The sequence below is a fragment of the Drosophila takahashii genome, chromosome 2L (genome assembly GCF_030179915.1).
Source record: "Drosophila takahashii strain IR98-3 E-12201 chromosome 2L, DtakHiC1v2, whole genome shotgun sequence".
Lineage (NCBI taxonomy): Eukaryota > Metazoa > Arthropoda > Insecta > Diptera > Drosophilidae > Drosophila > Drosophila takahashii.
The window spans coordinates 16,258,413-16,270,597 of NC_091678.1; the positions used below are offsets into that span (position 1 = coordinate 16,258,413).

Consider the following 12,185-nt stretch of genomic DNA (forward strand, 5'->3'; position numbering starts at 1 on the left):
ACAAACTTTTAACATTTCTTATATTACTTTTTTTATAGACAATAAATACATGAAATTACTATTTTTCCCAAGTTTTGTTTAAATATAAATAAATAAATTGTAGACTTTTTTTAATGTGTAGCCTTGGCGTGAGTAAAAAGTGAAACTGGAACTGTAAGCAAATCAATTTGATTCGATTTAAATTTAAAAGCATCTGCACACTGGCATTCATCACCTCCACCATTTGGACGTTCGCCCAGTTCCTTCGTCACCATCAGCCCTATCCATTTGCCATCCTCGGCGATCTTGAGCGTGATTTTCATGTCGGGGTCACGTGCCGCCGACGCGTGCCACTGACATAAGTTTTCAGTTCTAGATTCACAGCTCTTCGAGCCCAGGAAAACGAAGGGGATTCCGATTTAAGTCGCGGCATGACCACAAGGCAAAAAAAAGGGTCGACATTTTTCAGTGGGTGCTTTCGGTCGGGTGACTTGATTGATTTAGTTAAGTTATCAGTTTAATTGTATTAGTCAAACAGATTTAATTTTTTTTCTTAATTCTGCGCGTGTGTGTTTGCTGTTCTGTTTTCTGATAAGAACTTGGGGCTAGGAATGGGAATAATATATTTATATTGTGTAGCAACAAACAGATAAAAGCGCTTTTAATCTGCAAAACGTGGCAAAAGCATTATAAAATAAATAATTTAATAACTATATATACGTAAAAAAGTAGTAATAAATGTTAATAATTTAAACTATATTAGGATTAAGTTGGTAATATATTCAAACGTTTTCTTTAAGCAAAAATTTGTAGAATTCAAAGAATTTGTGGAATTATTTGTTTTAAAATTTCCTAGTGTGGTGATACTAATAACACTTCTTTAAATACAAAGTTATATAATTAAGTTCAGAATCTTATACCTCCTTATCTATATCCTTTATGTCTTTATTTTATGCTTAGTGTAGTATTATAAGTAGCCATATAAGGTAATTATCTATTGGCATGAATAAAAAGATAAATAATTTGTTTCTAACCAATTGAACTTCCTTTATTCTAAACCATTAACCACTTGGGACGCAGCATTTCCCACGGCTAACTTATCCGATTTGTCCAATCGAAGGTGACAGCCATATAGTGGCCAAGTATGCACATACATCCTGTTCACCTGTAGCCTCGTCGCTCTCGAAGTTCTCCAAAGTTTGGATCAAATCAGCCATAGAGGTGTCAGTATACAAAGGACGCGCCCTGACACGCGTCTGACGTTTATTGGTGCCCTCCAGCTGCAGCGAAAACTTTTGCCAAGCAAAAAGCCTTTCAAGGAAAAGCCACATGTGGAAATTGTAGACGACAAGCAGACACAACACAAGACACAAAAAATACACAAGAGTGGATGGCTAACTGGGTAGCACCGAAGATGAATATACCGCTTGGATTTAAAGGTAAAAAAATCTAAGAACAATGTTCATAACAATCTTAACAATTTGTGTTAGTACTTACAACCAAAAAGAAAAAATGTATAAATAAATATATATTTTGAATACCATTAGCATTATAAATAGTTTATAAATAATAAAAAAAAACTGTAACTGTAAAAAATATTAATAAAGTGGTTCCTTTTCCTTAAAAAGTGTATCTAAAATTCCCTTTCAAATGCACTTTTAACTCTAAAGGAGAAACAGAAATAAAACACGGTCGCGATTTGTATTTTTGTGTAAATATTTTCATGTCAATATTGCAAAAGTAAACATGAACTGACGACAAAGTTGGGGGAGGCCCTTTTAAGTGCTGCCCTTTAGGCAGCTGGCAAGTGGGTTTAAAATTTCCCATGTCCATTTTCTCGCATTCCCTTCGCTTGGCGTCAACATGTCCCAGCATTTTGGCTTGGCTTTCTTCACTCGCCAAATATTTGAAGTGTTTCAGATTTCAGAAAAAAGAAACAGAAAATTAAAACCAAATTTTTCTTTTCTTTAAAGTGTTTTTTAGTCACCATCGAAAAACTACCCCCTCATTCCCACAGAGGAATCTCCTTTTGGGCCACCAAGTGTTGCGAACTCACTCAATGATTTCTGGTTTGCAGCAATTTTTATTTTCTACTTTTGCCGCGTGGAGGGTTTCTGTTTCAAGTCGGGTGGCTGGGCTGGGGGCGGCAAGGACTGCGGGCGTGGCACTCTCGAGTGCGTGCTTGAAAATACAAAAATTTCACTGCATTTCGCGTTATTAACACGTAGGTGCCAAGAACCCTCGCGGGTTCGGGTTAGAAGCGGTTTTGCGACTATGGTGCGGGTTAAGCTTGGTCGTGCGACCGCTAGGGTTGGGTTGGTGGTGTGCACTTGCACTACAAAAAAATATCGAGATTAAAAATTCCCGAGTCCTGTTTAAAAAAAAAAAAAAATTTAAAATTTGTGTTTATTTGGTTGGTAAATAAATTCTATTTAGACAAACCCTTTAATGTTTGGGGATTAAATTATTTTTTTTTGTTGAATAAAAAACTCATTTAATATTTCAGTGTGGACCGGCCACGCTGACACCGTGTAATAAGGAGTTTTCATGGCCTCTTGAACGCTCACGCTTACCAAGCGAGGACATTTTAATTGAGAGTGTTGCGAGGAAGGACGACGACGCTGATGTCGATGACGGCGGCGCGGTACTTGGCCAGCTGCCGCTCCTTCTTCCGCTCGTTCCGCTCCTCTGGAGCGCCTCAAGTGCGGTCCATCGTCCTCGGCACTCGGTCCCATTCCTTCCCAGCTTTGGGATTTCCAGAGCTGTTGGTTTGAGGCCTGCTTTTCTGCTCAGGTGTTGATGGATGAAAATTCTGAGGGCAACTTCTGAGTGGCGGACACTTGGAGGACAAACCGGCTTTCAGAGTTAGCCATGAATAAGATCTTGGAAGTTAACTGTAGTTTACCAGCCTAAGCCCAAGTCATTTTCAAGAATTCATTACTTATTCTATAGCTTAATTTAAAAGTTGTAATAATAATTTTATTATTTCCTAAAACTACATGACCCTAACATTTTTATAACTTAAAGCCTCTATATAATAATTGTTCTAACATTGAATTAAAAATGACCGAAGTATACTAGGAGTGAACTTTATATAAGATTTTTAAATTCTTAAAGAGTAAATAACAAAATCTTTTAAATACTGAAATCAGAGAAAAAATATGTTTTAATTTTAATGTGAAAAAAATTACATTCTACATTCACACATCCAATGATTAGGTAATAAATATACCTAAATAGTGTGAGAAAACAAAAACAGCACGAATGAGAACTGCCAGAGCAATTTATGAGTAATTTCCAATTTGGGACCAAGAGGGTGAAGACATCATTAATTTGCCCTCTGGGGAAAACGAGGGGGAAAGGGGAAGCGACAATTGCCAAAAATATTTACAGGCAAAACAGAAGCTGGGACAACAACAATCAGCCACCCCAAGACCCACCCACTCCTTCCGCTTGCCCACCCACAAAACCCACCCACTCATACTCACTTTAAGTTTTGTTCCCAGCGGAGCAAAAGAAGTCGAAATGAAATCAGCAGAAAATTCAATGAGCAGGAATGGGTGGTATGAGTTCTCGTTTGGGTTGAGCTACACTGAGCTTGACACTATAAAATCTTTTACGATAAGTTGTAATATTTATAACTACAATTTTTAAAAATATATTTTTATGATATTCTTACGTGATCTATAGAAATCTATGATATTCATGGATCCACTATACATTTTGGGTATACACCTAAAAAAATTAATATTTAAAATACTTTTGTTCAGTGCAGCGGTCTCTTGGAGTTTTCCAGTGATATCAGACAGGCAGACGCCCTGTCGGCGGTGGTTGATGGCTGCAATTGATGGCTGGCAACCAACCGCTGCCCCACCCTCCAAGTCCGACCCGCCGCCCACATCGTTTGGTTAGCGAAGGGGTTGTGATTTCAGGACTTTCCTGTGTGTATGCGTATCAGCTGCTTAAGCCAACATTTTTGGGGGAGCTGAGAATATTACTAGGTACACCAAAACTCGGGGGAGTGGGGTGCGGAGGTGACGTGCAAATGCCAGAAAAATATTATGTGACATGATAAATATTGCACACAGGGGGATTTTTCGAAGCTATAAACGAGGATACGGCCGTTGTTGTTGTCAGCATCATTGCCGTCAAGCTGATGAGGATGGCGATAAGTTGTTGCTGTGGTTTCGCATCTTTTTCTGGCTGCGGTGGCACTGGGTGTTACTTTGTGGGTGTATTCTTGTGGGTTATGCAAATTGGATGGGAATGATCCGAATACAGCTGTTCCCATGTCCATTACTGTAGGTTTTGAGAAATATAATTGCTCTTATATTTTTTCTGTAAAGAAACCCTTTTCATTTTAAGTCCCTAAATATATCAATTTCTTTAAAAAAGAACTTACAGGTTATATGTAGGCGTTATAGGGGGCGTGACGCTCGGCGGAAACAAACTTGCGCTGCGTAGGAAGCCAAAGAACATGTGTGGGTAATCCCAACTTTCTAGCTTTTGTAGTTTCCGAGATCTCAGCGTTAATACGGACAGACAAACAGACGAACATGGCTAGATCGACTCGGCTACTGTCCCTGATCAAGAATATAGGCTATAATATAGGGTCGGAAATGCTTCCTTCTAGCTGTTACATACTTTTGCACGAATACAATATACCCTTTTACTCTACGAGTAACGGGTATAATTACACTGTGCAGTGGCGGATCTAGGATTTTGTTGTGGGGGGTGATATCAGAAGAATTTTTTTGTTGCATACTTTTTGAATATCAAAATTTCTTTAATTTTTCACCCGAGTGGGGGGTTATATATCACCCATATCACCCCCCGTGGATCCGCGCATGACACTGTGCAACAAATTTAATGCTATATTTAATGCTATATTGTTGAATTAGTTACGAATTCCCAAGTTAAACTGCGTTTTCCAAAAAGTTCCCCGACGCAAGGATTCTGAGCAAAAGGACCTCAAAGTTCGAAAAATGCTGAAATTGGCCAACTTTCCGGATGTATCAGAGGATTCCGGATTCATGGTTTGCGTTGCTGTAAAAATATTTTAAAAGTGACACTCTTTATATTTCAAAACCTATACTTAAATATTTGCGACATAGCCATAAACAAAGGAAAGTTACTTCTTGAGGACTTTTCCCAATTTGCCAATTTATTAGTATATAAGTTTATAATTTATATAATAACATCTGAAACTAAGTTAATTATGTAAAACCAACATGGTAATCATTTTAATTCTGTTAATCTTCCAGTTATTCCTATGGATGCTATATGATAAGTTGCGTAGGAACGCAACAATATTTTTGATAACCAAAACGAACAATAAATGAAAACTTTGAAATTGGGATACTTAAAGAGGCGTTGGGTGATTAATCGGGGAGCTCCCAGTCGCATTCCAATAACATTTGGAAATGTCTGCGGGTCTGTGCGCCCGACTCGGAAGTACCCAAAAGTGAAAAAAACCAAAAACCAAACAAACAAAATTGGCGGACGCAGGGCGGAGATGGGCGTGGGTGTGGGGGAATCCTTTTGTTCTTATTGGAGCACGCGCTGCCAAATGCCAATACAAATGGCGCAAAAAAGGACGCGCCGCAGGAACAGAAACAAAAACCAAAAAAAAAGGGAGAAAAAGTTACTCAGGGTTGCAACCACTTTGAAGTGTTGCTGTTTGCTCTGCTCCCTGTTGGCGGGGATTTCGTCCTTAAACATGCGCACTAAACGCTAATAGTTTGCCCTTCGCCCCCAAAACAACCCCAGACAACGGAGTTGCTCCATTTTGTGCCGACTTGGGGAGGCTTTAAGAATTTTTCAAGCTTAAAATGTCCAAGCGAGCATGCTCGTAAAATATTCGAAAATTGCATTCATTTATTCCCATATTCACTGATTCTGGGGGAGCTGTTGTTTACTTCCTGTGCCCGCAAGATTGATTCACAGCGTGACCAAAGGTCCTGCAACAAAATTATTCACGCATCTCGGTCCTGGACATGCAAGCGGCCAAAAATCATATAAAAGGACGAAAAATATGGACACGTGCGCTCCCTGATTTTTTACGACTACTTGGGCTCCGGGCAGCAGAAGGTCGAGGAGTGGTAGTGAAAACTGTTTACGAGGGTGTTGTACACGATTTAATATCCCTGACCCGTGGAGCAGCCGACGAGCTTCATCAACCAGAAGTCCTGCAACGAAAATATTCATTAGCCACCCACGTTTGTATAATATTAATATTCTTTGAAGTCAAATTATGTATTTCATTAAATTTTAATTTTTTAAAATAGCTTTAAACAAAAAATACCTTGTAATTTAAAGTATCTACTTTAGAAAAGCAGTTTTCTTTTAAATTAAAAAATAAATTTAATATTTCTCAATTTTGTTAAACACGTTTTCTGCACTATAAAGTATTTTACATTAAACCCTAAACCTCAACCCACACTTACAAGTAAAACAAACAAACAACCCGTCGAAAAAAATTGCATTCCATAAAAAGCAACCAGAAAAAGTGGGCGTTTCCGGTACCCGCAATAACTGTCAAATATCCATGTGACCAGAAAAAAGGCAAGAAATGCCATATAATAAATAAATTTATGTAGGACAATAAAAATAAAATCCAATAAAAGTTTCCTTTTTCCCTGTTCCGCTCCTAAGCACCCCAACTCAAGGAATTCCAATTGTGAACAATAAGGATGTGAAAATCGAAGCCGAAATATATTTTATAGATTTCCATACCATGCAATAGGTAAATGACCCGCATACTCAAATGAAGGTCAAGTTCAGTGATAATTTCAATGCTATTAATTAGTTCGGATTTATTCATGAATTTTATGGAGGAATTAAATGATTTTTCCTTTTATTTTGCCCGCATTTGTCGTGGAAATGGCGCATTCTTGACTATTTTCGAACAATTATAGTATTGTTAAAATTGCAGCTAGATTTAAGAACGCAAATGACAGATTACCCCAGTGACCCTAGAAGGCTAAATACAAGATACCCCTACAGAGAAATCCATTTGTTGGTTGGCATGCCCCGGACTAATGATGTTTGCTTGGAAATTCCTTGTCAATGAGGGTTGCATATGCCAGCAATAAATTTGATTATCGTTAATCTTCGATAATTTGCCATGAGAAAATGCTCAGTTGCTCGGTTTTGGATGATTTATGCATTTAGATCTTCAGTAAATGGAATGTGGTATAAGTACTGATAATACTAATAATTGTGAAAAAATAATATTTGGTGATAATTAAATAAATTATAAAAAACACATAAAATGAAAACTTGAATTCCTTTTTTCACTTTTTCTTATATTTGATTGGAAAATAAAAAGAGCCTTAAAAAGCCGGTTTTCCAATCAATACACTCATTGTCAAAGGAAATTCAGACATATGACGACAAAATCAAAACAGTTCAATTAATTTCCAGGCAGCGAGCAGATCGCAGATAAGCCAGCTCCCATGACGATGAATAATCAGCTTTAAGTGAGATTACTTGCCCTAGGTTAGGATGGGGTTTTCGATTAAAACACACTACACGGCAGCCGATAAGCTACACGTATTTACATACACCCCGACCATTCAGATCCGATCCAGACGCACATCAAAGCGGTGGAACAAACCGGGGAAACTTGACATTTTGCACTTGGTCAAGCAGAGAGCGATGCGGAATCGGGGAAATTGTGGCAGGCGGACAAGGCGGCCGACATCTGAAGGGGTTTGCGCAACTTATGGCGACATCGATAGGACAAATACCGAAAAAAAACGTAAGCCCAAACCCCTAAAAAGTGGGAGGGGCGGGGCGAAGGCGAACCACTCGACAAGCTGTTGGCACACATAGAATGTCCTGAAAGCCCAAAGACACTCGAAAGTAAGCTACAGTTGCCGGCAAATGTCTTCACAGACACACATACACAAGCACTCTGTAGGACTCGTTCCCATATTCCCATTCTTTAGTCCAATCCAAAATCCATGGTCCCCATCCCTAAAAGTTTCCTGTCATTTATCTTCACCGCTTTTTTTTTGTGGCCAGAGTCTAACGAGAAATGTCGAGCAGCCCAAAGTTTGCTGCCTTGCTTTTTTATCTTTTACAATTAGAACCGTTGTCCCTGGTTTTTCCATATATTTACAGAGTGAGAAAAAATATTGGAATTTCCAAAAAAAAATTAGGAAAGAATTTTATTTCATAACGGAGAATAAATTTCCCATCCTTTGGATTTTGATAAAATGGAGAGAAAATAAAATGAATTAATATTAATATCAAATTAAAACAAGAATTGGGTCTGTTAACAATCTTACAATAAACCACGGGACCGAAGACCTAAAAAATAGAAGAGAGACTTAAATGGCTAAAACATTTTTTGCAGTGTTTTTTCGGGATATATATGTCTTTTTTTCAGCGACTTTCTCTTACTGATTTGTTCGTCCCCTGGTCAGATAAATGCATTTTTGGCTGCTTTTCCCCCTCGCTGTTAGCATGTGATTAAGGAAGGAAATTGTTTTGGACAACGCACAAAACAAATAACACTCTTGGGGTTGTGCTGATTTTGGAGGACGTTTTTTCGGTTCTTATCGCTTAAGTAGCATCATTTAACTGCTGTCTGCGGTTCGTTTTTCTTTTTTTTATTTTTCCTGTTTTTTTTATTGTATCATTTGTTTTTCGTGTTTATTTTTTTGTGGGTCACAATTGCCGGACATTGTAATTTGTCGTGATGAATGTTTAGCAATAATTGTTGGAAATGAATGGGAAAAAGTTTAATAGATGTTTGTTGTAATTGAAAGAATGATATTTAAATAGATAAATATTAGATTAAAGTACTTTCATCTAATAATAATACATACTTTCATCTTAATACAGGATTTGCATATTATTGTAACCCTAGAATTCATTTTTGTAATTATAGTGCTGGTTGTATACCTTTCTATTTTTAGGTATACTTATATCATGTTATATGATCTAATTTATTTCTATACCATGAGGTCCTGCAAACCAATTATATCTGTTGACATAAAACCACTAATTGGCAAACGGATTTGTGGTCTTCTCGGCTTACCGATAAAAACAGGTTGCCCCAGTAACTTTGTCATGCAAAGTAATATGTAGAATCTTAACCCTCGATATGGGTTTGCCGCATATTTTTATTACGGTGGATGAACCTGTGAGGGACAGGGCGCAGACCCAAACCTAGATAATTACATAATCAGAAACGTTAAAAAACGGTCATTGTCAAGCGGGCAGGGTAAACGGGTGAAGTGACATTTTGCGGTTAAGCAATTTCGTCCTTTTCGGCGAGGGAGTTGACTTCGCCTGGCAACGAACGCATAATTTATAATTGTCAAGGGAATGTCCGACGAGAGCTGGGGGATGGGTCGTGCCAGTGCTGATTTATGGAATTTAATAAATTTTCACAGATTTTAATCGCTTGTAATTATACGAGAAGAAGCACTGCAACAACAACAAAGAGCGAAAAAAAAGATATTGTACAAATTTCAATTAAAATTAAGAACGAAATCAGCGACAGGTGAAGTCCAGGACCAGTTGGCGCGGCTCTCCCTTATTTGATTGGTTTTTTCCAGCATTCAATTCAATGTGTGTGTTTCAGTGTGCACATTTCCAATTCAATTTCCCCAGCCAAACATTTCCTTTTATTTTTATTTCATTATGCTGTTCATGTATGTGTACACAGTTAGGGAGCAAGTAATGCAAGTTTATGCTAAATTTAAATCATCTTTAAAACTCTTGATTTTTGTAATAATTACTTTAAATATTAATTAAATATAAATTCATTAAAAAATTCAAAATATCAACACTAAACCATTTTGTTTTTTTTTTTATTTATTTAACTGAATTTAATAAGCTAACAAATCGGCCCCACTTTCTTCGAAAGCATGTTCATATTACAAAATAATTTTTATGGAACTATTACATTGACAGCAACTGTAAGCATATATTTTTCCTGGACTCTGAGGTCGCTTCTTGGTATTTGTTATTGTATAGCATTATAGAGCCTCTCATATCCTTACCATTGGCAGTCCCAGATTGATTTTCCTCTCCACTCCGCCCGTCTGCGCTCTGTATTTTTGTATTTCCTTGGAGACAAACTGGCCCACCCACAGGACTCGAGTTTTTATCCAACTTCAAAGGACTTTCGGCCGCTGCTGAGCCTCAAGTGTCCTTGCAGTTTGTCCTGCGTCGGCTTATGCGACATTTTTTTTTCATTTATGTAGCGTTTCTCGGGCTTCGGCTCTCTGATTTCATTTTTTGTTTTCTTCTCCAAAAGGGGATGAGTGGGCCTCAAATTGATGGCCCAAAAACGATGAAGAATAAGCCCTCAAGAGGTGTGGCAGAGTCGGCACTTTTGCGGCTGCCATATATATTAGATTTGCTTGGGGAGGCTGCCAAATTGGATAGTACGATTGGATTGAGCATCCCTTATAAAGGAGCCGCGTATTCGGCTTTACTAGAGTTTCTAAATGTAGGTATACAAGCACTATTTATTAGTATTAATATAATATCGTCTGTTTGGGAACTTATTGAAAGTCATCTTAGTTGTTTTGAGTTTGATCTCAAACGGTTTTTTAATATTTTCTATAAATATGACCAAAATTTTTAGTGTCGTTGAAAGACAAAGGCAATTGATGTTGCTAGGACTATCCGGTGAAACTGATTTTATAGAATCGCACAATGTCGGACGAAAGTGGCACGACTATGAGTACGAGCAGATTTGTTGGGTGCACCCTGCTCATCCTGGCAATATGCCTGTTGGTCGCCACTCCGCAATGGATGATAATGTGCCTCTTTGCGTGGGATGCCATGGTGTACACGGTAGCCTGCTTCTTCCTGTCCTTCGCGCTCCTTGCCATCATCCACATGTTTGAGCCGCTGAAGTACGCAAGGCCCTGGAACTACATCGTGATCGCCGTTTGCTACGAACTCCTGACACTTGGTTCTGCCAGTTTTCTAATGGAATGGAACCTGATTTGCACCATTATCGTCTTGGCCATGGCCCTTCTATTCCTCGTTATCGTGCTGCTGATCTGTGCCCTTCTAATCTGGAGCGGACTGTATGCGAACCCCTTCAAAATGGCCGTCGTTGGAGTGATGGGTTTTGTTTTGGCATTCTGCATTGAAATAATGGATATCCTTGAGCACTGGTATTTTTGGCAGGATGTGGCTGTTGGTGTCTTTATATGTAGTGTGATTATTGTAATCATCTCCCACGTGTTGATCACGTACAACAATATTGAATTGCTGGTCAGAGATGATGCTCTCCTCGTCGCACTCGTGCTGTACATCGCCTACTTGCTTTTCTTGGTAAGCGGTAGAGTTTCACTCTTTTACATTCGAGAAAACGCTTATTATTTTGCCACGACTACTCCTATGACCTATGACGCAGAAGAAGACGATGAAGAACATAAGAGGAAATAAAGTTTATGGATCAAACCAACTTTCATGTTGATAATTATCCTAAAAGACTTTGAAAAATAAATTTGTAGTTTTTTGAACACTTGGTTTTGGTTGGTTTTTAAACATTTGTATTTAAATATTTGTTGACTTTGTGTATAGCTAGATTACTTACTCAATTTCCTTTATAACTAAGTTCCTGACTGTATCGAATAATTATAAGATGACAACTTTTCTCTACGCATGACGTGATGGCATCCATAATGCGATACGATGTTAATTTCTTACTGCACAGGTATGATTCATTATGGAATCTGGGATTTATGGATGAGTAGCCCCAATCACGTTCCCGGTTCTTTGTGCCTACGTGACTTGGGAGTCGATCTTAAATCGTAATCTCAGAGAAAATCTGTACACCTGTAGATGATTTTCTCTCAATTTATTATTAGAACATAAAATTATACATTTTTCTTCAACGTTTCCAAGGTTGGATTATATTACTGAGAAAGTAAAGGCATTATTTTACAATAAAGATAACCATTTCTAAACATTTAAGCCGCACTGATCACCCAGAATCAATTGAAACCATCATTAAATTGTTGAACATGAAACAGATTTTCGTGAAATAAAAAAAATGATGGTCACTTTCGGTCGGCCATAAATTAAGCTAGAAAAGAATTTGGCAATTCAAATCGATGAGTGGGGTGGTGATGGCGTGGACCAGGAAAAGCGAGGACGATATAGAGGAAGAGATGCCGGCAATTGAAATTGTCGTCATTTCTGTTGTTATTGCTCGGTTTTTCTGG

At 38.1% G+C, this 12,185-nt stretch overlaps 1 protein-coding gene across 1 annotated transcript; it reads left to right on the plus strand.

Annotated features, from left to right (window-relative positions):
* Nucleotides 1–10,523: 10,523 nt before the first annotated feature.
* LOC108069522 (uncharacterized) lies at nucleotides 10,524–11,482 on the plus strand. Its single transcript, XM_017159633.3, has one exon. It carries the CDS (start codon nucleotides 10,660–10,662, stop codon nucleotides 11,401–11,403), a length of 744 nt encoding a protein of 247 aa, XP_017015122.1. The 5' UTR covers nucleotides 10,524–10,659; the 3' UTR covers nucleotides 11,404–11,482.
* The last annotated feature ends 703 nt before the right edge of the window (nucleotides 11,483–12,185 follow it).